The sequence below is a fragment of the Strongylocentrotus purpuratus genome, unplaced genomic scaffold, assembly GCF_000002235.5.
Source record: "Strongylocentrotus purpuratus isolate Spur 01 unplaced genomic scaffold, Spur_5.0 spur5_scaffold_11, whole genome shotgun sequence".
Taxonomy (NCBI): Eukaryota; Metazoa; Echinodermata; class Echinoidea; order Camarodonta; family Strongylocentrotidae; genus Strongylocentrotus; species Strongylocentrotus purpuratus.
The window spans coordinates 10,781,843-10,807,383 of NW_022145596.1; the positions used below are offsets into that span (position 1 = coordinate 10,781,843).

Below are 25,541 nucleotides of genomic sequence, written 5' to 3' on the forward strand. Positions count from 1 at the left end.
AACTGAGCATGCGCAGTTCACAATATTTGGCAGATATTATCGCATCATGCATGCGTGAACACTAGTGCTGGTGGTGCTAGCTAGATAGCCTAGCCGCATGCGATTCCCGGTCTGCCGTAGCGTACCCGTACTATGTCTAGTCTCTCTGGTATGTCCCGTATGAATACGTACGTACGTACAGGGCCTACACGGACTTAAAATTTAATGGCGCGGGCCAGGCTCGGCTACGACTGTGAATTAGGTTCTTTTTTTCACTGTTATTTTGAAAAACAACTGTCAATGCACCCGGCCTGTATCTGTGAAATAGTCTTCTGAACATTTCATCCGAAAAAGCTATTATACTATTATAGCCTGTTGAGTGACGAGAGAACAAGACAAGCTCGAGAACTAATGGTGAGGGCGGTATGGCTTCTGCTCAGTGATAGGACCGGACACTGGCGGGGAGCGAGCTCTGCAGCTTCAGCCCTCAGCGCAGTTCAGCACGGGATAGAATTTGAAAAACATTGCATTTGTAAGTAGACCTATTCCTAAAAGTACAGTGCAGACACGTATTTACGCACACATACACAACTAAATTCGAATAGATGGGATAATGAGGATTAATTATTTAACCCATAACAGTTCAGCTTCGCCCTATTATCGTGTTAATCTCTTAAAATCCATGTTAATTGTTGGGTATACATAGATCTATTGACTATCCAATATGTTTACCTTCTACTTCTAGTTCTACAGTTGAATATTTATTTATTATAAATCAATTGCATTGGCCATTGCATGATTAAGATTCTTAGTGAAGCAATTTTCACAGGCAAACCTGCGGTGTATGAACTTATGAATGTGCAAAGTGTGACTGATGAAGCCTGAACTTGTTGCTTGTTGCTGGTCTTTTAATAATTTCATCAAATTCGCCACACCAACATGGCCACGGACGTCTATGCCAACTCATATTTCCCAAGGACTGACTGTAAAGACATGGAACAACCTACAACAAACACCTATCGACCAAACCTTCCTGCTTTCATTTAAAAATGCAGAACTTTTTTTCAAAATGTAATCGTCCACCCTCCACCACCTCCAGTCAAAACTCTACTTGAGAGTATTTAGGAGGAAAAGAATCCAAGATCCAAGATCAAACATGCAATTTTAAATTTTGTAAATCTTATAATTTCATCAAACATGCATTTCTAAATTTTGTAAATGTGCAAGTGCGATTGTACAGTTATGTTTATTCTATGAATATGGGTTTGTAACTTTGTATTGCTGTCGCTTCATGAAGTCGGGCTAACTCGGACCAGGGGACAGCTCGGCCCAGCTGTCAAAAACGGTCATTTTTTGCATGTTTAGGTTTAGGGTTAGGGTTAGGGTTAGGGTTAGAGTTAGGGTTAGAGCTTGGTTAGAGTTAGGGTAAAATGACAAAAAATGACAGTTTTTGCAGCTGGGCCGAGTTGTCCCCTGGTCCGAGTTAGCCCGGATCCGATCTATATGATATGGAGTTTAAAAAACATACCCTCTGATTCTTTGATTTCTTTCAAATCAAATCTGGTCACTGAAGAAGGACAAGTTTAATCCTGATAAAATTATTCAACTGTCCATGTACATTTGTATATCTGAAACTGCACAGCGCCAAATACAAGAGTAACTCACGAGCGGACAGTCGGACACTGAGGGGAAAATAAGTTTTGTATAACTTTATGCCTCCAAGGGTACATGTACATGTATGATATTTTGCATACTTTAAAAAACATTTTCCACAAAATTGAATCCCTCTTTAAAAGAAGTAAACTTTCAGTAGGTCCTATTTTGCCAAAACTTTTTACATACAAGTGATACAACTGTACTGTACACTTTACACATTCACATGTTTTGTGGACATTATGAAAGCTTACCCTTTTTCTAAATCCTAAACCAACCAATAAAATATCCTCTTTTGAAATCCTGAACATTGACAAATTTGAAATCTTCTTCTTCCATTGAGTACAGTCCTCTTTGTAGGGTATCGTCTTACTTGATGTTTCAAACATCCAAGAAAATTGCCTGTTTTTATGTAAAATTTCTTTTACCGGTATGCATATGTATGTAGTTGCATGTACACAAAGTCAATATTAAATGTAAAACGAAGGGTGAATGCTTCACAAAGCTATCACTACTTGGCTCCTGCTCTCACACCTCTCTTTCCGACTGGATCAACCCCTCACTCTTTCACAATCTCTCTCTCAGTTTCATACTTGACCTCCATGTTAAACGTTCCACTACATATACATGTATGTGATGCCACCTTTAAACCTACCTATCCTTTTTGTATGTGTACTACCGACACCTGCACTAACTGCAGTTCTCCAAACTGGAGGAAGCCAAGCCAAGAAGAAGAAGAAGAAGGTACAGGTGGAATGAAGTGCTCATATATTGGGTTTTTCTATATTACTATTAGTGGGTAGTGGTTGGGTAGTGGTTATGAAGCTGCCATCAAGGGAGTGTTTCACAAAGATCCTAAGATGAACTTATCTCTAAGTTGGACTTAAAAATTATGGAAAGCCGTTAGCATATTTGAAAATATTTTGTTAAAGTTATTTTGAAAGGCATAAAATGTTTATTCAAATCATTCATATTTTCTATCATCAAGGAGATTTCATGTTCTGGATGTGGAATTTATAAAAAGTCTGAAATACTTGAATTTCTGCTTTTTAATATATTTTGTTTTATGGCTCCAATGGCTGTCGATAATTTTTAAGTCCAACTTAGTGTTAAGTTCTACTTAGGATCTTTGTGAAACACCCCCCTGGTTTTTAGGACTGTACATAGTACATACATGCATGTATGGAGGGCTTTTTGAGGGAATTCAGCCAGGTACCCATTTACTTCAGCTGGGTTAAGTTTGGCAAGTGTAGATTAAAGTCTTACCAAAGATAGTGCTGTAGCTGAACCAAACTGAACCGATCTGAATTAGATTAAGCCTGTAATGTCAATGGGCCTTGTATATATAAGGTATCTACCGTAATTAACGTTGTATAAACCGCCCTCGTGTATTAACCGCACCCCTCTTTTTCACCCTTAAAAAAAAAAAAAAAAAAAAAAAATTGCCAAGATTTTTTTTGTGTGTGTGTAAGATCATTAAAGTAAATTAAAAAACAGAAGGGGACCTAGGATAGAACCTTGTGGTACACCATGTAATAGAAGAAAAATTGGAGGAATTATTATTATAAACTACATATTGAGATCTATCAGAAAGATTACTTTCAAACCAAGATGACAGACAAATTTGAGTGTTGTTCTTGTTTCCGAGTGGTGAGTCAAGTGTGAGTCGAGCTGGGAGACATTGCCAGGCATAGCACCAGGTGGAGGGGCATAAATCGAAACTTTAAAAAAAAAAAGTGCGGTTAATACACCGTTAATTACGGTACCTGTACCAGTACCAGCTTCTAAGCTATTCCAATATAATCATGATTATTGTAACTGAAGACATATAATGCAAGGTGACCATGTTGTAACCGTCATCTGTTAATCTGTTTAAATGATAATATAGACAGGGTCTTCGTTTTTTACCGAGCAAGAGCAGATTTGCTCGCAACTCCTTTGTTGTTAATATATAAACTCTATAACAGTGTTTCCTGTACTGAATGTATTATTCCTGTCAATGACTACCACGAGGCGATTCCCCTGGTTATTTCCAAATGCCCATTACATAATCATTTCCAGTGGCGGATCCAGGATGGCGCGTGACCCGTGCCCCTCCCAATCTGTAGCTATGCCGCTGACCTTACTCCCCTTGGATATCAATCAAGATCAAGTCCTTGCTCTACGAGATATCAGTTCCCGCGAATCATCTGTACATCCTCAGTGCGTCTACTTTTCATACAGAACGCGAACATTGTACGAAACTCCTTGAGCCGCCACCAGTATATGATACAGTTTGCAATCCAGTTAACACAAATCATGATAAACCCAGCATTAAAAAGACACCCGTTTTCGATGCCAAAACTAAGAAGTGCCCAATTCACCCATGTACATATCCAGCAAAGGACAGTAGTCCCAAAGACAAGACCGAACATACGGAGCACTCTCTGATTCTCCTCCTTCCGTTGCCGGGTGATGTTGCTGTCGCAAGGTACCATGGCAACCGAGCGGTAGATGAAGACGTAACAGAGACCGGTAATGATGGTGGTGGTCAGGGCTGTACACAGGAGAAAGATGAAGACGTTTTCTTGGCGGGCTTTGACAACGGCCGAAGAAATGGAGAGCGATATCGCCCACGTCCCTACGCAGGTCACAATCAAGCGCGGTGTCATTATGATATTGAGGGCGCCGAAAGGGTCTACCCTGATAGTGATGAATTGGTAACCGGTCACCAAAACGACGCTTAACAGGGATACCACGAAAGATGCTGCTATTAATATGAGAAGGAGGTTTTCAATCTGAAGAAGAAAAAAATATTCAATGAAAATGTGTCACCAAAATTCAAAAAAGAATATCGAAATGAAAAGAAAAGAATGAAAATAAAAAATAAATGACCTGCAAAGTTCTGAGAGTTTGATATTCTTGATTGTCCTATCTCTTCTCTTAGTAGCCAGTTATTAAAAGAGTGTTTAGCAGAGAATCCATATGATAAGCTTTTCGAGCTGAAATAAATTATGATTGAAATTAGTTGAGAAAACAAAACAATACATTTATAAACTTTCCGAACAATGACTTGAGCACAAAAACGCATCAAATTATGTGAAGAAAAAAAAATCCCCTCTGGGGCTGGGCCACCCTCATAAAAAATAGACAAATCAGAAATAACAAAACGGGTATAAACACGAATGATAGAACAGACTACTTGCATTGTCACTTGGATCACGGGATATTATAGAGGGTTCGTACAGTTTGTATCATGTATATTTCCATCATCTTTCATTACATCAGTGTTTATTCATTTTAAATTTCAAGCAATTGAATAGTATATTTACATTATATACATGTTTATATTTTTTTCTTTCTTTTAGCTAAATTATAATTAAAAGTAGTGATTATTCTTTTTAAATGACGGTTAATTAGGCCTACCTTTTGAGGAAGTTCGTTGGTCTCTCCAAAAATTACAATAAAAATGGAACCACATAAGTCGGAGAGCGTGAGGTTGTAGGGGAAGATGTGATGTTGCTTACGAAGTCGCTGATGACAAGGGCTAACGATGAGCGTCGTAGTCATGATCAAAATAGCAACTCCAAACGTTGCATGTTTGATAACAGACGATACAGAGAAGCACAATGAGCTCGATTCTTCGCCGACACCAACCAACATCAATGACGTCGTGGTGTTGATATCAATATCCATGGTCATGCTTTAATAATGATGATGGCACACGCGATCAAAGAAAAGGTGAACGTCACCACGATCGGATGATGATATGAGGATTGATTGAAGTGATGAAAACCTGCATGAAGTTGATCGTCACTCAAAGCAACTGACTGGTATATAGCAAGCACCACTCGTTATCACTCGAACTTGGAATGTTTACCAGAATTTTCATTAGAAGAGATTTTGACACAAATTCTCATGGCTAGAAATGTTTATTGTTACATAATACTATTGACAGAGATCTTAATACAAAATCTCAATTAGTGGTATATTCACACAAATCGGGTTTATTGTATATTATGTTTACTCAACAGACGAGGTCCACTATCACTATGGAAAGCAAGACAGTATCATCTCATGATAATGAAACATTGTATTGTTTTAGTTTCACCACCATCTTCATTATCGAGCCAGGGGTACTCATGTGTGTTTGTGGTACACGTGATGACAGCATTTCGATCAGCAGCATATAATTAATAATACAATGAGAAAGGAATTATTAAGACAGACAGGATAATGGTTGTTAATTCAATTGCTTTGTTTGCATTCACTTAAGGCTTCTACACTTACCGGTACTTAACTCTTAGTTTAACATCAAGATCCCCATTCATTATTGAGCATGTTCAATATCATTGACCACACGAAATAATGTCACAGAGCAGTATTTTGCCTACATAAAATGAATGAGGCGTCAGAACGCTTACGAAAGTGAGGGGGTACTCGTGTGTGTTTGTGGTATACGTTATGACAGCATTTCGATCAGCAGCATTTATTAATAATAAAATCAGAAAGGAATTATTATGACGGATAGGGTAATGGCTGTTAATTAAATTGCTTTGTTTGCATTCACTTACGGCTTCTACACTTACTTAACTCTTAGTTTAACATCCAAGATTTAATCCTGAAAGAAGCAGATCAGGGGGGGGGGGGGGGGGGGCACGCGGGGGAGGAGAAAGGGCATATATACTAAACACTCAGGTCGCAGCGACCTGGAAAACACTCGGGTCACAGCTCGCTGGGACAATTTTTTGTCAATGGTGTCTTCAAATCGGCTTTATAAGGGGGAAAAGAGATTTGAAATTTTTAAACACTCTTAATTTTATTGCTTTCGTCCTTACATCAATGAATCTTAATGGTCTATGTATTGTTTATCACTTTAATCTGTCTTAAGTCCTCTCGCCACATCCCCGGTATTTTTTCCTCCTTCCACCTCTTCTATCATCCTTTATTCATGTATATCTTTATCTTTGATTCTTCTACCATCCATTTCTAGAATTCCTTTTGCTATAACATCTTAATCGTATTTCTGCCCTCTGTCGTAGTTTCTCTGTTTTTTAAAGTGTTTGTCTTTTCATTCCCTCTTAAATTGTTTTAAAATTCCATCATGTAATCATTACGATATTCTTTGTTGGTTTCCCTTATCATCTTATGTTTTCATAGCGCCATTTTAAAAAAATCATTCTTCTACAGGTGTACATCTGTAATTCTTTCTCTCCCTTTATTTCCACCCTTCATTTCTCTTTTCCTCTATTTTCCTCTATTTATTGTTAATTCTTCTTGTGCATTCTACCACAATTTTCCATTAGGCCTATAATATACTCTCTTTTTGTATTTCCTCTTTTTCTTTTTCTTCTATAATTTTTGTTATTTTATTGTTTCCCACAATTATACATCTTCTCTGTCTATATTTCCATCATTCCTTGTAATTTCCATCCTATTAAGTTTTATTTCTCACTTTATTTTTATATGTCAGTCTATTAAAATGTTGCCTTCTACATTTTATTCTGTCCCTTTATTACCCTTCTCCTTTTTCTCTCATGTAAATCTTGATTTTCTCCAATCTTTTACTTTATCACTATTAAATCTGGCAAATGAATTCTTTCAATTCCCTTTTTTTAAACATTTTTCTTTTGTATTCCTCTCTTGGTACACCTGTAGTTCTTAATTTCCCACAACATCTTCTCACTCTTTTCATTCTTCCCCTTTTCCATTCTATTAATAGGCCTATCATATTCCCTTGTAGTATTACACTTTCTCTAAAAGCCACTTTGTCTTTCCTAATGTCAGGCTTAATTGTTGTCTTCTTATTTTCTATCATTAAAATTAATAAAATTGCGACTTCCAACTTCTTTTTAAAGTAAATTTCCCCACACACCCCCATTTTTACAAATGGTTAAAAACAGACGCTAATTTAAGATAAGATTTTCCCAGGGTGTAGGGCCGATTTGAAGACTCCATTAAACAAAATTTCCAACGCACCACGACCAGAGTGTTTAGTATAAGCCGGAGAAAGAGGGATGCATGCATAGATAATGAGAGAAGACATTAAATTAAATCACGAAATCACCGGAGAGAAGAAGGGGGGGGGGGTGAGGAGAGTCAATAATTACTTGTTTGCCCATAGTCCCCTTAGTGAAAATCCCAAAACAAAATCTCCACACCATAATTAATTTGTATATGAAAGATATTCTTGTTTTTAATCCTTGAATAGTCTTTTTTATCATATCTTATATATGCAGACGGGTTAGTTACCTTAAAGGGACTATGTCCCATTTGCAGGCCAAAAAAATGAAAAAGTTAAATTCCAACTGCATTTGAAAGATAATACCAATTTAGAACTTCCCTAAAAAAGGTGGGGCTTGAAAATGTCTTCAAGTGGGAAAATAACGACTATTAGTTGTCAAATCGACTTTAGGGCTATAGAGCCCAAAAGTAATAGTCTTGATTTTCAGACAATTGTACCGAATGGTCATACGTTTTATGCTGCGCAAAGATTCAATCAGTTTAACCTGGGCCATCACAAGAAGTGGGTTATTGATGTAGACAAATACTCATGTAGCCTTTACAACTCTTTTCATGAAAAGAAACCAGTCAGTCACTTAATAGTGTCTGACAGTGAAGTTTAGCAAGTAAACGGTTTTCCTTGCATAATTTGAATATGAGGACACTGCTAACATTTAAATTTCACAGATAGGACATACATGACATAATCATAATTCCTGCAAAGTTCTACAGCATTTGAGGTTGGCTGCAAAAGGGACATACTACCTTTAAAGAGAAGGTTGAGTTCTGGGAAGAGGTGAAAAAATAATTTGTGAGCATTATCATTCTTATTATGCAAGTGTGGAAGAACATCATATACATGTAAGACATGTTCCCTGAAAAGCATGGCTCTTCAAATGCCTTCATATTCGAAATATGTCATGTAACATCGTAAAACTCGGGGGTAGGATTTTTACGCCATGTGTTCGTGTAGTCCCATATACATCTTTCTGTGTACAGTGTTTGTAACTTACCAAGACTTGGCCAAATTTCTTATCATTTTGATGATTCCAGAACCTTGCAATACACACAAATTCTTATATGCTAGATGATCAACCTTTTCTGGTCGATTCCACACCGATGCTTTCACAATGCAATCGCATGACCAGAACTCAACTTCATCTTTAATACACTCTCACGTTTCATACACTTTAAAGAATAGTAATAACAATTTGGAGAGACAAACTGATTGTTTGTTGATCAAAATGTTTTATTCGCATTCACTTCGATCGTCTAATTTATTTCAACACAATCGTGATTATAATTACTAATGACATTAAAATGCATTAAATGACATTAATGGACATTAAAGTGGCCATGTTTAAAGGTATAGACCAGTTTTGAAAACGCCCCAATAGTCCATCTTAAGTTCTTGAAATAAAACCCTCCATGCCCCCTTTAGCCATTTCATACTCTGGGTCTGGCAATGTGAAAAGATTAAAAGTAAATTGGCAATGGTAGACCCAAGCCTTCCAAACAAAAGGTCAAAGGGAATATTGTTCTCAGTCGAGACCCCCAACAGTGCTCCCTCTTGCTCCAGAAGAGAATTTCAAATCCTTTGACCCCAAGACGGTACTTGTTTCCATTATCTCATTCTCACCAAACTGAAGTTGTTTGTTATTTTGATGTTTTTGTAACAGCTCAGTCGGTGTGTGCAGCCAGATTTATCAAAAGTAAACAAACTCCTACAATAGTACCCAGATTTAGGCCAATTTTTGTTGTGTGATCTGTAAATTTCCAAATTTTTGTAATTCTTGGTAAAAAAAACAATAAAACAACGAAAAATATGAGAAGACTTCTCTGGTATATCCTGTATGAATAAGTGCAGGCGCTACACGGACTTGACAATTAATGGCGCGGGCCAGACTCGCGGCTAAGACTGAGAATTTTGGTCTTTTTTCACTGTTATTTAATAACCCCAACGTTTCTTTCTCAATAGAATGTTGCTCCCCCTCCCCAGAAATCTTTTGAACTATGAAGCGAACAATGATCTGCCAATATTTGTTTTAACAAAATGAAGTAAATAAGTGATGCAGTGTAGATGTATACACTGAATCATGGGGTTGGGGTGGGGCAGCTATATTCCTTCTTTCTAAGGAAGCATTTCCAGAGGTAGACTATCCATGCTTGCCTTTATAGAGATTAGAATCTTGCATTTTCAGTACCCAGTCTCATCTATGAACAATGTTTCCTGACAGTGATTCAGTGAATGTTCAGGCAGGTTAAAGAAAAGAAAAAGGGCTTTATGTAATGATTTGTAAAATCTAAGAAAGAAAAGAAAATAACAAAAAGAATCACAATATTTGCTGACTTTGGCATAATGGAAACACGCCTCTCAACTACTGATCGATGACCCATTTTCTTGGGAGGAAAATTTTTCCCAAGGTACCCACACCAGGGGTTCCCCTGTAAAAATGGTGGTTGTGAATGCTTGAGGTTTTCCATACATTTTATAGGGTCCGCTATGAAAATTCTTTTGTGTTCATTATTTTTATTCATACTGTGCATGTTGAATGAATGTATAAGACTACAAGAGGACAATACACGCAGTACATGTACAATGTGTGCACAATATATGTGTGTGTGTGTGTGTGCACAAATGCTTTGTCGAAAATGTATGATGCTCTCCCTTGGGGCATATTGTCTCATGGAAATATTCCATATCTAGACTATTTCCATGGTTCATTCTTTCCTCGTTTTTGAATATGCAGATATTCAAAATCAGAGGAATAAATTGAAGGTCTATATTCTTTTCATATGGGTTATGTCCGATTGTAATGATTTATTAAGGTGATAATTCGTAACTTCAATAGAAAACCAAGAATAGAACATTACAACCTCAATGTATGGGAGCAGTAAAATATATTGTTATGTGGTTGGTTATATGATTATGACACTTTGTTTGACAACAAGTGCTCTGCGTTGATTTCTCACTCTAATAAAATTCTTCTTACATGTACCTTTAAAGGTAAAGACCAGTTGTGGTCATGCGATTGCATTGTGAAAGAAACATGGTGGAATCGATCAGAAAAGGTTGATCATCTAGCAGTATTGGTGTGTACTGCAAGGTTCTGGAATCATCAAAATGATAAGAAATTCGGCCCAGTCTTCGTAAAGTTACAAGCACTGTACACAGAAAGATGTATGTGGGACTATACGCACACATGCGTTTATCTCTCACAGACCATGTAGATAAACTAATTTACCAAATATATCGATTAACCTAACCTAACCTAACCCTAACCTAACCCTAACCTAACCTAACCTAACCCTGTGATGTAATAAAGCTTGGAGTAATTTTCGCAGGAGCCATGTCGGTCACCTTGTAGTTGAATGATTTGCTTTTATAAGAGATCTACATCTACATAAGCCTGCAAACAAATCTTTAGATGTGTTTTGAAATAATTACACATTTTGATGTGTGCTGAAATAAAAGAAACCGATGGAAACGCCTTAAAACCAACACCGAACACCAATCCTACACCAAATGATGTAAATGTAAATGTGTGTAGTCCAAGATATGGGCCCACCCAAAAATGGAGAGCCATCTTCACCAGTTAACATTCAGTCCCTAGAGTAAATAAATCTGATACGACTCCATTCCCTGAAGAACTGCCATTAAATGGCTGAAGACTGAGAATGTTGAATGTAGAAACAGTGACTGTCATTGTTTGAATGTACGTCACTGGGTGATAGAGGTTAGGATTTGGAGGGATCACCTAGAAAATTCAAGATGAAGGGTAACTTTTGTTTATTCTATTGTAATGTACCCATCCTATAATGTATATGATGACACTCCTGTTGCTGCTGTCAGTATGAAATTGATTTTTTTTCTTCTTGGTATCATAATTTTTGTATTTGAAGTTGAAGTTGAAATTCACACCGATATCAAGTTGATTTGAAAGTTTGAAACAATGCAGGAAAATACTAGAAATATGTACATGCACATTGTAGATAATATAGTTTTATCTGATGAAGATAAGGAAAATTGACAATTAAAGCTTATGATATCCCTCCACTCCTTACATTATTAATGCCAACATGATAATAAAAATATTATCTTGTTCACCCAGTGTAGCCTCATCACTTCAAATATTGTTCTTTCTTAGGGCTTTGCAATCATATTATTATCCTACCTTCAACCGGGCTACCATGGTAAGGTGCTCAAGCATTTGAAAAATTCCTTTCTAAACATAATTACTGCACCTAGGTGGAGAGTGGCAAATGTAGATTAATATCTATAAGGTGTGAAGCTTTCAATACATTGTATTTGTTGATGACTCTTTCTCTCTATGTAACTTTTGTTCTTGTCTTTGCCTTTGTTAATCAATTCTCACTTTTTTTCTTATATTTCTCTATCTCCAATGCAGGAGTGAGCCTTCCCTTGCCTGATGGATTCTATTGACTCTCCCCTTTTGGACAAAGCCCTGCCCGCAACCAGTATCCACTTCAAGTACACCCCAACAACGTTCAGACCTCAGCCGCCCCCCTTCAAGGCGGCTCCAAACTCCCAGAACAAAGACGAGTGGAGGAAGGACAGTGCATGCCACGATCAATTGAACTCCAAGAATGAAGAATCTGGAGTCACTGATCCCCATGGCAACAACAATAACAACGAAGACGGAATCGAGAAGATGACGTCATCTGCTTCATCTGCCCTTGCCGATCCAGGTATGCTAGCTGTGCCCTTTTTCATCAGCTGTCATGCTGCAAGAATTGTCCCATTTTTCATGATATGATCATTGAAGTCATGAAAAAAATGTGATATTATCAAAAGAATGTGCCAGCTTAGGGAATAGTTTCGAGCATTAAATTCAAATTCCTCTACCTTGCTATAGTTTACAGTATGTGGCAGGAGGCATAGACATGGAGTCAAGGACATATTGATAATTTTGGTTGGGTTTTTTAGCGCAAATGTACATGTACATTGTAGATGAAAAAAAAGGAATTTCATGGTATTGATGTAATAGTGCCTTTTTGCAAGGGCCAGTTATATTTTTGTAACCATAGGCATCAGATATTATTTGAGGCTTGGTATTTTGAATATGGACATGGAATGCTTGTGAATTTTATACGTAATGTATACCAAAACCAAACTAGAGACGCAAATTGGCAGGAATGACGGATGTTATGAAAATGTTAGGAAAACTGTTTTTCTTCCAGGTATATGAACACATACTTTTGTTGTAACTACCAACTGTATAGCATTACAACAAAAGGGCGTTCCCGAAGCATTATGTTGCAGGACTACAGGCTGTTTATGGTTTTCATTTCTTGTATTGCATTTATTTATAAACCAACATAGGTATGACATTCTTCCTTGGTGCTATCAAGTGCTGTTCTTTGGGGGAGATCAAAGATACAGTACCTAACTTTTCATGAACAACTTACCGATTTGAGATTCCTGTTGCAGACTTGCAGTGGGTCATTTTTGTCCCAAGACTGCAGTGAGAATCTCTTCTCACTCATTCCCCCAAATGCAGTACTTGGTCATTTCGAGGTACCCCCGTAATGCAACAGATTAATAATTTAAAATGGAGCTTGTTTCTCAGAGTCTTAGCATTCAATACCTCCCTACAAATCGTACATGTACCCTTTGTGAATCACAATGAAACATAAAAGATAACAAATGTAAACCAAAACACTAAAACAAAACAAAAACAGAAAGCTTATAATATTGCAGCAAAATAAAAAAAAATATATACAAAAACATAACACAACAACAAATACAAACATATACTAAACAAAACAACAACAAAAACAAAAAACTTAGCCCAATAATGAAAAAGAGAGATGAATGAACATCATGATATCTCTCAAAAAAGAGTAATGGTGATAGGATTTAAACAAAAATCAAGTCTTCATTCAGTTCAAAATTCACTTTGTCTGATCTGAAATCAAGACCTTTCCAGAGTTCACATCTGATGGTGAGCACTGTCTCAGTATTTGTTCCAGTGTCAACATACCACCGCCCACATTCAGGTCCATTCTTCTGTTTTACACTCAGTTAGATTGTTCCCATGGCAACCTAGTTTAGCTGAAATCGCCAGAACGGCCACCTACACTTTGGTTCCCAGCGTCTTGTTTTGATCCTCTTTTTTTTTCTTCCCCTTTTTTTTCTTCCCCTCTAGGAATTATTTTGAACTTTGAATCCCTGGCTTCCTTTGCAAGTGTGTTTGTACAATGGATGGGGAAAGAAACAAATAATACTAGTGAATGTTCATACATGTAGCTGTGGATGTAAATTTCAAATTACTTGATTCAGTAATAATGTAAGCTGAAATATAGATTTGAGTTTGTAACACATTCATGTTTAATACTTAGGGATCAAAAGAGTGTAATAAAAGATAAACAACCAGAGATTCTGAGTTTTATTCAAGATATTAAGGTTTAAATTTCCCCCAAAAGGAGATTATAATTTACAGATGTATACACATACAGTAAATTATCAAATTTATATTAATCAAATTTGCCATTCATTCATTAGATTAACTCAAAATTGCAAGTAATTAAAACCTGATTTTAATATAGGTCCTGTTTCATAAAATTTCTTATCAATAACAAATGCTAAAGTTTTATGTCAAATTTGCTCTCAGCCAATAAAATGTCATGATTTCAGTAGCTGTTGTTGCCATATTTGAGCTTGTTATTGATAACAAGTTTTATGAAACAGGGCCATTTTTCACAGATTTTTCGAAACTCAATCATCTGAACACACTTTCTGTTTGGGATCCCCATTCAAAGGTCTGCCTGGTTGAGTGAAATTGAGAACACCTGGCCTCTCATCTAAATAGTAGCTTGACCCTCGACCCCACAAGGTGACCTTGAACTTGACTTTGGGAGGGGAATCCTTGGTTTCTGTGGTCTGAAGAGTAAAGCTGTGAGAAGGTGCTCTGATACTTGATATGACATTTAGTCAATGTACACCCAGTTTGTCTCGTGTTACACAATGACAAACCTGCCAATTTCTGCCTTTATAAAGTTCTGTTTGGTTCAATAGAGATGGATTTATTTGCTTTGTTTTATCTTGTAGAGACTGGAGTGTATAAAGGTTAAAGCCCCACTGCACTACTTGAAGCTACTTGCACCCTCTATACAGCCAACATTGCCTAAGCAATACCTGTTGATCCCCAAGGTCCCTTTTTTTTTATGTTAATCAAGAGCTGATTTGATGTGATAACCGCATGCCATTGACCATGCAAGGAGGTACAATACCTCCTGGCCAAACTAGTGCAGATTGGCTTCAAATGAAGGCTAAATTGATGTAATTAACATACTGTAAAAAGACAAAAATATGGATATGGCAAGGAGGAGAAATAAAGACAAAATTATTTTAAAAAATCAAGTCTTTGAAGAAACTGTCAGCCGGAGCTCCCCCTCCCCCCTCCCCCCTCCCCCCTCCCCCCTCCCCTCCCCCCCCCTCCCCCCTCCCCCCTCCCCCCCCCACACACATAATTTAATTAAAGTCTTTTTTTGAAAGTGAGTGATTCTAGTAAAAATAATGTTAACTACAAGTCTTACAAGTCATGTTCAGAGATTTGTCTACAAAAATTTACAACATGTACTGTTTTCCCTATTTTGCATCCAGGGATAGTTTTTTTTTTTTTTTTTTTTTTTTACTGTGGAGGGTTGGCAGTTATGCTTTTAGTCCATTCCATTGATCATCATTCATAACTTATGGTCACATTCAGGGTTTGGAAGGAATCCTTGCAGTGTTACCAGTTTCCATGACAACCCATATTTTATTGACATCTAAACTCTTTACACGCTCCTGTTATCCCCAACGATGAAAGAAATCGAAAATGAAAGAATTTTCCCTTTTTTCCTAATTGGCGTGCCGGATTGTGTTATTGTCCACATGCCAGTGATTTTTCCCTACGTGTATCTGACCTACTACTGTATACTCTCTTCATCAATCAATAAAATCTTTCATCTGAGTTTATTTGGATGCTCCAGTTCTTTAACAAATCAATTTTGTTCTCATGAGATATAATAGCTTGTGAGATAGTCGCAGAGGATCATCAGAAAATGAGATAAAAATCAGACCTTTTATAACTGTTTGATCATCAATCAGGTCTTCTTTAAAGTTTTTTTCCTTTTTTTTTTTTAGAATTGACACAAATGTGTGAAAATAAGGAAAGATACTACATGTATATGAATCATGATACTTTTGATATTGAATAAAGGTAGTAATTTCACAAATTTTTCTTTCATGCTGATTTCTGAGCCAGCTGCATTTTAGTAGGTGTTACTCCTGGGAAACCAAAATTCATTGGCCAATAATAAAATGTTAATGTCACGCACCCATTTCTTGTAAAATTTAACCCTTTTTATTATCTGTACATTCAACAAAAGTGGAATATATTGGAAAAAAATGTCAAAGAATGTTGGTATATCTGCTCTGATATTCCATTATACAACGCAATCAGTAATTACAGTGTAGGTGGATTTTGGGAACATCTCTGGCAAGGTTTGGGCTAGTGAATTTGATGTCCATGTTAGCAGTATACTTTGCTGTAGATTTAATTACCTTGTTGCTTAGTCAACCAAATTAACTAAATATACTCACAAAACACCATGACTTATGCAATCAATAGAAATGTCATGCTGGGTGAATATTGATATACATGTGTGAAAAATTGTGCCATTCTAAAAAATCAATAAGCATGCTCTGTTGAGTGTTTTGCTTTTTCCCAGCATTAAATGAGTAAGAACATACGCTGTAATTCAAAAACAAATATTTTGAATTTATGGAGACAAATAAACCGAAATATTTTGAATTTATGGAGACAAATAAACCGAAATATTTCTCGTGGGAAAAATTATTTTTGCCCCCTTCAGTGTTTCATTAGGCTTCCTGGGAAAAAAAATCAAGTATCAATGCCCTACATTTGTTTCTTTTTCAATGAATGAAAAAAATTACCAAAAAAAGGTTATCATATGATCTATTGATTTTTAGTTTAATCATGTACATGTACAGCCTTAGCCAGTTGCACTTTTTATTTCTAATTCTATCCACGTCCTAATTGGTGCGAAAGAGTTTAATTGTTTAAAGTTTTGTAACCTGGCACATTGGCTTATCCTGTTCAGATAATTATTGTTTATTTTCCAACTGATAACTATGAAAGCAAGTACATGTACGTGTTTTATGCTTACAGAGAAGTGATCAAGGGGATCTATCTAAAGAAATATCAAAATATTCCGCTATTCCGAGCTAGTTTGTGATGAGCATATCAGTCTGGTGAAGATGCTATTTCGAGCTTTGGGATAATATCCCAAGTCTGAAAGTAGCGGTTATTTGGCAAACTCAAGCTGACGATGACAGGCCAAATGGGACTTGCTAATCAATGCATTCACATCAACTGTGTTTTGAAGCATGAACCTTGGAAGTTATGAAACCACTGCTCTACCACTGAGCCATCGTGCTGTACCTCTGAAAGATACATTACAGTAGTGTTGTGTGCATTCTAGGGAAGATTCATGCACTAATTTATCACATGAATAGACTTTTAGAATACATGTACATTATTTGGTACCCTTTACTTTTTTTTATTATTCATTTTTTATTATTCATGTTTGATTATTCATGTTTGATTATTCATCTTTTTGGTTTATAGGAGTGACAGTACTAGTGGGATGTGGAATAGACAATCTATCGAGTGAGCGGCCTTCTCTGACACCCGTTGCCTTACAATCGAACCAAAGACTACAGAACAAGACTGAACACAGCGATACAGGGATGGAGTATAAACCAGTAGCCTCGTTGAACAGCCTCCTAGTCGGTGGTCTGTCGGACGCGCAGCACATGACGTCAATCAGTGGAAAAGACGGCATGATAAATGTAAGATGGATATATATGAATATACGTGTAGATGTGTTGACACTTATCCAAAATATACATGTACATGTTTAAATTTCCTTCGACAAATCCAAGCTATGATTGTTACACTGTTGGTGGAGTTTCTAGTCGTTTAGAGAAGTTGAACAAGTTTCCAGTGGGATAAAGCTATTAGGTAATCAACAGAATTTGCCATACACCTTTGAATTGGTTTAAAGAGGAGAATCTGAAAAAATGGTTTATTATTTTTCATTTTTCATTTTTCATTTTTTTTAAAGCAGGAATTGAAATAGATTGTGAACCATCACTGCTTACTGAGTCTCGGACCAAAATAAAGACACAGTTTGATAAAGAATTATCATTTTATTTGGTTGCTTCCTAATCTTAACTTCATTTTCTTCCACAATGGAGGGGAGTGTAGAGGGGAAGGCATGCCATGCATGTTTGTAATTACAGTTAGTAATTACACATTTTATTCAAGTGTCTCTTTTGACTCTTCTCTGACACTATTTCTTCTTTTTCAATCTAAACATATTTCATATTCCTTCTTTCCCCTCTTTCCCCAGCTAAGCAATATTTCTTCCTGCAAGTCAAGTGGTTCCATAGGGTACACAAGGACCATATTCCATACCGACCATGTGGGAGATGGGAATGATTTTAAGAACGATTCTGAGACAATCATCGACAGACCAGAAGAAAATGCATGTCGCACATTACTGGTGAATGTAAAAATATCTTCCTGTGATTTTTTAATAAATAACATATACTTTGTTTCTGCTGCCCATGATGATTGAGCCTTAAAGTTACGATACTGTATTTTAGGGAAATATCTGAAATAATGAAGCGTAGTCTGAGCGTTGATACATTTCTCTGTCATGTGCTTTGTATTAATTACACAAAAAGGCACCTCCACCACCACAACAAATGGGTATGGGCATCCTTTATATGATTGAATGCATTTGAAAACTGATATAGATCACTTAGGTTTTAATAAATGAAATTATCTCCTGATGTCATATGAATTCATGTTTTAAATCATTTAAATGCCAGGTGATTTTAAGGGGCACTCATTGCAGCATATGCTGGAAATTAAAAGTCCCTTCATAAGAAGTTGAAAAAAAATGATATTTAGCAGAAATGTTTTCCCCATAGGCCTACATTTGAAATTTCTGTTGGCCTGCCAAATTTATTCCTGCCATATTATTATTTTGTTAATATCACAAATTTATTATATGTCCTCCTGTCTAGGTCTGTAAGTGGGCATCCTGCTTCCAAAGATTTGACAGGCTTGATGAATTGGTGTATCATGTCAATGAGAGACATGTGAGGTTAGAGAAAGACACAGAGTACTGCTGTAGATGGGAGGGCTGTCAGAGGAAAGGAAAAGGATTCAACGCAAGGTAAATTTAGAAAGGATTGGTTTTTATTTGAAAAGATTTGGAAAGATTTGAAATGTGTGGAATTAAATGGAGTTGGTTTACCTGGCAAATAAAATAAAGATATGTGAGGTTAGAAAAAGACACAGAGTACTGCTATAGATGGGAGGGCTGTCAGAGGAAAGGAAAGGGATTCAATGCAAGGTAAATTTGGAATGGATTGGTTTTGATTTGAAAGGATTTGAAATTTATGGAATAGAATTGAATTGGTGTATCGTGTTAATGAGAGACATGTGAGGTTAGAGAAAGACACTGAGTACTGCTGTAGATGGGAGGGGTGTCAGAGGAAAGGAAAAGGATTCAATGCAAGGTAAATTTGGAACGGATTGGTTTTGATTTGAAAAGATTTGGAAAGGTATCAAAGGTTTGAAATTCATGGAATTGAATGGATTTGGTTTACCAAGTAAATGAAAGAATGTTTCAATGAGGGACATGTAAGAGTGGAGAAATACATGATTGGTTGAATCAAATCAGGTAATCAAATTGAACACAGTCATTCAAAATAAGAGGAAATTGAACTAGAATTTGACTTTAAATGCTTCCTAAGGTTTGGAAGTGCTGTTAAAAAAATATATGCATGTAACATCCCCCCACATTAATTTTTTGTTGTTGCATGTACATGTACATTTAGTAGCATTATTTGCAAGTGGCTGAAACTACATGTACATACCAGTATTGGTAATTCAGTTTGTATCACCAATTGATACAACACATCACATATTAACTAATAAGAAGTATTCCAGTAATCGATATGTCACAAACATTTAACAAGCAGGATGATGAAGATAAATCTTTGTAGAAAGGCAGATAACCAGCTATGCGAACAGACCCTCGCCCCTTTCATATTACCCTTGACCTCAGTATTACATTTGACCCTTGATGTTGCATACCTGGGCTCATCCCACAGTGTCAGAATTCTACCAGACAATGGAAGGCTCTGTTTAGCCAGAGATTGATGACACTCCACAAGTTGGCCATGAAATTGGGTTATCATTTTCTCTCCAGGTTTCCATGGCGATGCATGAACATAATGTTGTGTTTTAGTGTTTTTTGGAACATTGACATTTGTTTGAAAGAGTAGAGAGAGGTCGAGAAAGTATGAGAAAGGGGAGTTTTCTCATGTGTACATGTACATGTATGTTGCATATTTGGCCTAGTTTTAGGGTGTGGCAGGATTAGAGATATTGCTTACATTGAAATTTTCTTATTTCTGTTTAAGGGGCCGAACTATGTGGCTGACAGGTGTTAATGCATGATTTTATCAAACATGTGTAGGAGAGACAATGCTTGGTATAGTGTGACTTTAGCTGTTTTTAAAGTAGAGGCTGACTCTGTGAACTGGGAATACCCCAATCCCAAGATGTGAAGCAAAGATGTTTGTTGTGAAACCGAGATGGGGTAAACTAACATGCATGCACTTGTAATTTTGAATTTCAAGGTTAATTGTAAATTTTGTTGTAGAGTTAAATTGATGACTGGTGTGATGGAAAAGAATCTTGAAAAGGTTCTAGAATCTGAAGATGTATATGGAGGTGTAAACTGTTAATTACCCCCCTTGACAACAGTGTAATAGATTAACATTGCTGTGGCTGTAATTCTCTCTCTCTCTCTCTCTCTCTCTCTCTCTCTCTCTCTCTCTTTCTTTCTAACTCTGTGCTATCATTTTGATATTTAAATATAATGATAAATGAGTTGGATTACTAATCTAATTGGTAGAACAAAAAAAGAAAGGAAAAAAAGGGGGGGGGGATGGGATGAGTTGAAATTGATATGATTATTTCCATTTTTTAATCTATTTTGCAGTTATACTGTATTTTTTTTCATTTTGACAGGAAAATATCCTTACATTGTTTTAATTATTCATATGTAATCAATAGTGATCTGTCAGTTTACGACAGGTTTAGTGACCCAATCAAAATTCTATATCAAGTGTCTCTCCAAGTTACTCGTTCTTGAGCCATCCGTTTCATTGTTTCATACCCTGTTGCTCCACATTCTGTGATTACATCATCTAGAAAGCCTTTACGAGGTCTTCGCCTCTTCTTTTTTCCATGAATACGACCTTCTATGACTCTGAGCTGTGAGCATCAAGCCCTCCTCATGCCGCATTATGTGTCCATATATACTGTATATATATATATATAATTTGTTTTAAATGAAAATGTATTACTATTGAGAATGCCTGAACACGTCTATTTTGCTGTCTTCTCATCCTACTCGTGTGACAGATATAAGATGCTGATCCATGTTCGTACGCATACTAATGAGAAGCCCCATCAATGCCCGCTGTGTCTCAAGAGCTTCTCACGGCTGGAGAACCTCAAGATACACAACAGGTCCCATACAGGTATGTCATCTTCAGTAACCTTATTAAAACACTGCTCACATTTGACACGGGACACAGTTAAAATAACTATGATGATGATGGCTTCGTGTTTGAAATGAAGATTATGACATAAGTGTTATGAATATGTTTTGTATTTTCATAGCTTGATCAGACAGATAATGATTACGTGAAGGACCTTTATTGTGGGCAGAAACTTTTCATCCCCATTTGCCATTTATTTACATTTTTTAAATATGTCCCAGTTTCCGCACATCATATGTGAACAAGCTAAAAGCCCCCTTCAGACACGACTCATTTCACAGCCTCAGAAATTAAATTCTACCATCTTTGTTATTTAAAAGTTATACATGTTTGAAAATGCATGCGTGTGTGTGTGTACATATGTATGTTTGTGGTTAATTGAGTTTTTACAGATGCATAATCAATCAGATATAATTATATGTTTGGGTACTGAAACTGTAACGTCACCATCCGAAAGACTGTGTTTCGGACTGGGGTCCATCTGAGTCAGTTATACAGAGAGTTGAGCATACTACTGATAATAACACTAGACTAACTCACATCCTTGTGTATAGTAGTACCTTACAGGGGGTGGCAAACAATATAGCTTTATACACACATTGCTTAGGTCTCCCGCAAATCAGTCAATATAACGTCCTAAGATTGAATGAATTTACATTTTATGAGAAGGTTAGAAGCAAAATGATAAAAATAATTTCTTGTGTAGATGATGTCATCTCTTTTGTTACACAGAACTGAATGACTGTTTTTCTCACCGTGAGATAATGTAAACTCCCTGCTGTATTGATCTAGCTTTGCAGGGGATGCTCTTCAATGAGGTCCCTATGCACACATTGCATGACGGCTTGTTGATGCAACATTTGCTTCTCCTACTGTTGCCCTTGGTTACAGTCAAACCTGACTTTGTGGCCACCTCTCTATAAGGGCCACCTGTCTATAGTGGTCAAGTATTTTGTCTCCCTTGAGAAAGAAACATGTGTTGTAGAACCTGTCTAGAGCAACCACCTGCCTACAGTGGCCACTTTTTTCTGTTTCCCTTGAGTGGCCTTTATAAACAGGTTTGACTGTATCAAGAGATGTGTTGTGAGGGTTACGTTAAGATTGGGTTCTAGGTTAGGTTTATGGTTACATTATGATTTCTTTTTGTCATTTTCATTGCGAACTATCCCTATTGCACACTGGGATTGAAATACTTTACTTCTAGTCTTCGATGACGAAGTAAATAAGATTGGATTTGTCTGCAATATATCAAACTGAACTTGTATCAGACAGAGAAGGTACACATAAGAGAAAGATATTTAAACATACATGTATCGAGATGTAATGTGAGAAATTTCTAGGTTGTAAGAATATGAATCCCCCATAATAAACATACCAATTTTAAAATTCTGAAACGATTTAAGCTCTCATGTTATTTGTTCTCTTTGTAGGTGAAAGACCATATGTGTGTCCAGTTGAAGGTTGTAACAAGCGTTATTCAAACTCCAGTGACCGCTTCAAGCACACACGCACGCACTTAGAGGAAAAGCCATACAGCTGCAAAGTGCACGGCTGCCACAAACGATACACGGACCCTAGTTCTTTACGCAAACATATAAAATCACACGGTCACTACGCAAACCGTCACTCGTCTAAATCAACCGACTCTCTATCTAATAGTACTAACTCACTGACTGCAATAACGGGTCCTGTTGGTTTAAGTATAACTTCAACATCGCCCTCGTTGTCCATTTCACCACCGACGCCCACTCCCAAGTCGATCGTACCAGCCATACCCACCATGAGTACGGGAACGAGTGTATCCGACGGGGTGATCGTCTACCCCATCATAGTGCACCCTCCAAACTTACCACCTCACTACAGCTACGTGACGGTACCCACCGGGGCGCTAACAAGCATTTCGACTGCCTTACCCACCAGCCCCCTCTTCGCTGGCCCCGCGGTCGCATCCAGCAGCATTATGGGTAATCATCTGCTGGAGCCTGTCACCGCAGGGACTCTTATGCAAAGTGCCAAACTTGACGCGACCTATGCGGGTCTGAATCTTGGTCTAGGTGCCTTACCGTTGGACTCTACCAAAAGGGATGAGAGACTTCGCCTCTCGATAAAGCCATCGGGGATGGAAGTTCTAATTCCTGGAGTCGTGAATCCCCTAGCTAAAACACAGTCTGTGCCTTCTACTACTGCTGTATCAAGCAGTATGTCATGATAATAGTACTTAACTTCCATCAGTAATTGGCTTTTATAGATATTATGAAATATTGTATTCATACTTTGTATTTTTAGGCAATATGGCATTTTTGATTTTTTTTCTTCTTCTATCGCATGGTATAGAAAAATATCTGTCACGAAATTCATTGTGCCTTTATTAACCTTTGAAAATGATTCAATTTGCAAAATTTTCAAAAGGATTTTCAATGGATTTTATCCTGAGAGCATCATAAAAGTATTTTGAATGATTAAACAGTCTACTCTTACTAAACTGAATACAGTCATATAGTATTTCAATATTCTTTTGTTCTTTTTAACTTGGGGTCATTCTGCATGACTTCCCTAAACAAACGTTGCACAAGTTTTTTTGACAAAATCTCAGCATGAGCTGAAGATGCGATAACCCTGGCAAGCGAGTAAGTTTATATGAAAGAAATACTGTAGTAATGAAATTTATTAATTTGTATTTTAATTTTCTTTGATATTTATTAACTTGAAAGTCTATGTAGACTTGGATAAAAGATAGTGCACTGGTCTATTGACAAGGATGAAACCTTGTATGGATTCCTTTTAATCATGTAAATTCACCCTGTATCCATTTTGATTTTTTCCTAAAGCCTGTAAAAAAATTGGTTTACCTAAAATTATGTTTACTTTGCACATTGCTTGACAATCAAAAGAATAAGGAGTATTCTGATTTAACAATTGAAATCCTTTAAGAAGAGTATACCATTAATGGAACCCACTGCATTTCTTAAAGTGTACCAGTCTACTGAAACAATAATAAGGGGCATGAAAAACAATGTCCCTTTGCACAGAACCCAAGTTGGACAATTTATGTTCTACGTTCTATGTGAGCATATACGCCTGCATCAAATAGTCTACTCAGAAGTCGCCTTTCTGTTTATTAAGAGTGTATTTATACTTGTGATATCTCTCTGTAGAAGTAAAATTTGAAGGTTATGTACTTCCACTATAGTATAAACTTGGAGCACTTAAAATAATTATAGAGTACAATATTTTTTGGTGATCGGTATACTTTGATGCCTACCACATACCTTGATATGTGAGACAAGCTACTTTTTGTAGTATTTCAACGAAGCACTTTGGAAACACACCCATGTTATTGTTTCCTTGTGTTGCTGAAAGCTGCACCTCTTTTTTGTAAACAATTATTTCATTGCACTGTTTTGATTTTGACTCAACGTAATGTGCAGAATTCACTGTGTGAGCTGACATGTGTTATGTAATCTATTCAGTTATTTTAGGTACATGTGTGCCACCTAATTTTACGAACACACAACTCTTGTTTTTCAGTGTCGATAAATTTGAACGCAGAATTTAAATGCATTCATGTCACCTCTGTTGGGGGTTAATGATTATTTCGATATAAGTTTGGGAAAATATTGTTTTAATTTTGTATTATTCTTTAATTGGCTAGGTACTTTTCCTCTACTATTATTAAGGTTTTGAACGAATAGTTGTTTACCAGATCCACGTATACTACATTCATCAGGCCTGATAATTACCCGATTTAAATTGGTTTCCTCATTATTATTTTTTTACCAGATTTTTGTTGTTGTTTTCTCCCTAAATTTTTCCTCATTTTTCTTACTAAAAAGGGGGGAATGTTGTTAGATGCCATTGCCATTCCCCCCCCCCCCCTGAATCCTCTTTTTTATACTCAAGGGGGGCGTCAGTAGTGGGGGGCGTGGTTGAGGGTGAAATTTTAATTTTTAATTCTTTTTTTTTAGTGCTCACTATCACCCCTGATTCATGTAGTTGAACATGTACATACATTTGTGCATTTGAATGGTGCTATGCAAAGTCCTGTTTGGTTCTTAGCTCACATGTTAATGTATCCTGGCAAGTTTTAGACCTTAATTAATCCTAAGCCTACATAATTTTGTATACAGTAGAGCAGCGATGCTCACCAGCAGAACAAATTCTGACCAGTGGTCATTTACATCTAGAATTCAGGGGTCAGTTTCTCAAAATTATTGCTTAAGTCTATATTCTTTAATTTTATATCACA

General features: G+C 36.7%; 1 protein-coding gene across 2 annotated transcripts; it reads left to right on the top strand.

Annotated features, from left to right (window-relative positions):
* The first annotated feature begins 38 nt into the window (after positions 1–38).
* LOC100891792 (zinc finger protein GLIS2) lies at positions 39–24,670 on the top strand. Of its 2 annotated transcripts, none has more exons than XM_030980621.1 (7): positions 39–511; positions 12,024–12,324; positions 17,271–17,494; positions 18,058–18,216; positions 18,740–18,891; positions 21,156–21,274; positions 22,726–24,670. In XM_030980621.1, exons 2-7 carry the CDS (start codon positions 12,045–12,047, stop codon positions 23,502–23,504), a joined length of 1,713 nt encoding a protein of 570 aa, XP_030836481.1. In that variant the 5' UTR covers positions 39–511; positions 12,024–12,044; the 3' UTR covers positions 23,505–24,670. The 2 variants fall into 2 exon arrangements, with proteins under 2 accessions (XP_030836481.1, XP_030836482.1); XM_030980622.1 differs by having other exon boundaries at positions 18,058–18,210.
* The last annotated feature ends 871 nt before the right edge of the window (positions 24,671–25,541 follow it).

Coding starts and splice junctions, on each gene's coding strand:
- LOC100891792 (XM_030980621.1), top strand. CDS start 12,045: ATGGATTCTATTGACTCTCCCCTTTTGGACAAAGCCCTGCCCGCAACC. Junction 18,892..21,155: donor GGAAAAGGATTCAACGCAAG/GTAAATTTAGAA, acceptor CTCGTGTGACAG/ATATAAGATGCTGATCCATG. Junction 21,275..22,725: donor ACACAACAGGTCCCATACAG/GTATGTCATCTT, acceptor TTCTCTTTGTAG/GTGAAAGACCATATGTGTGT.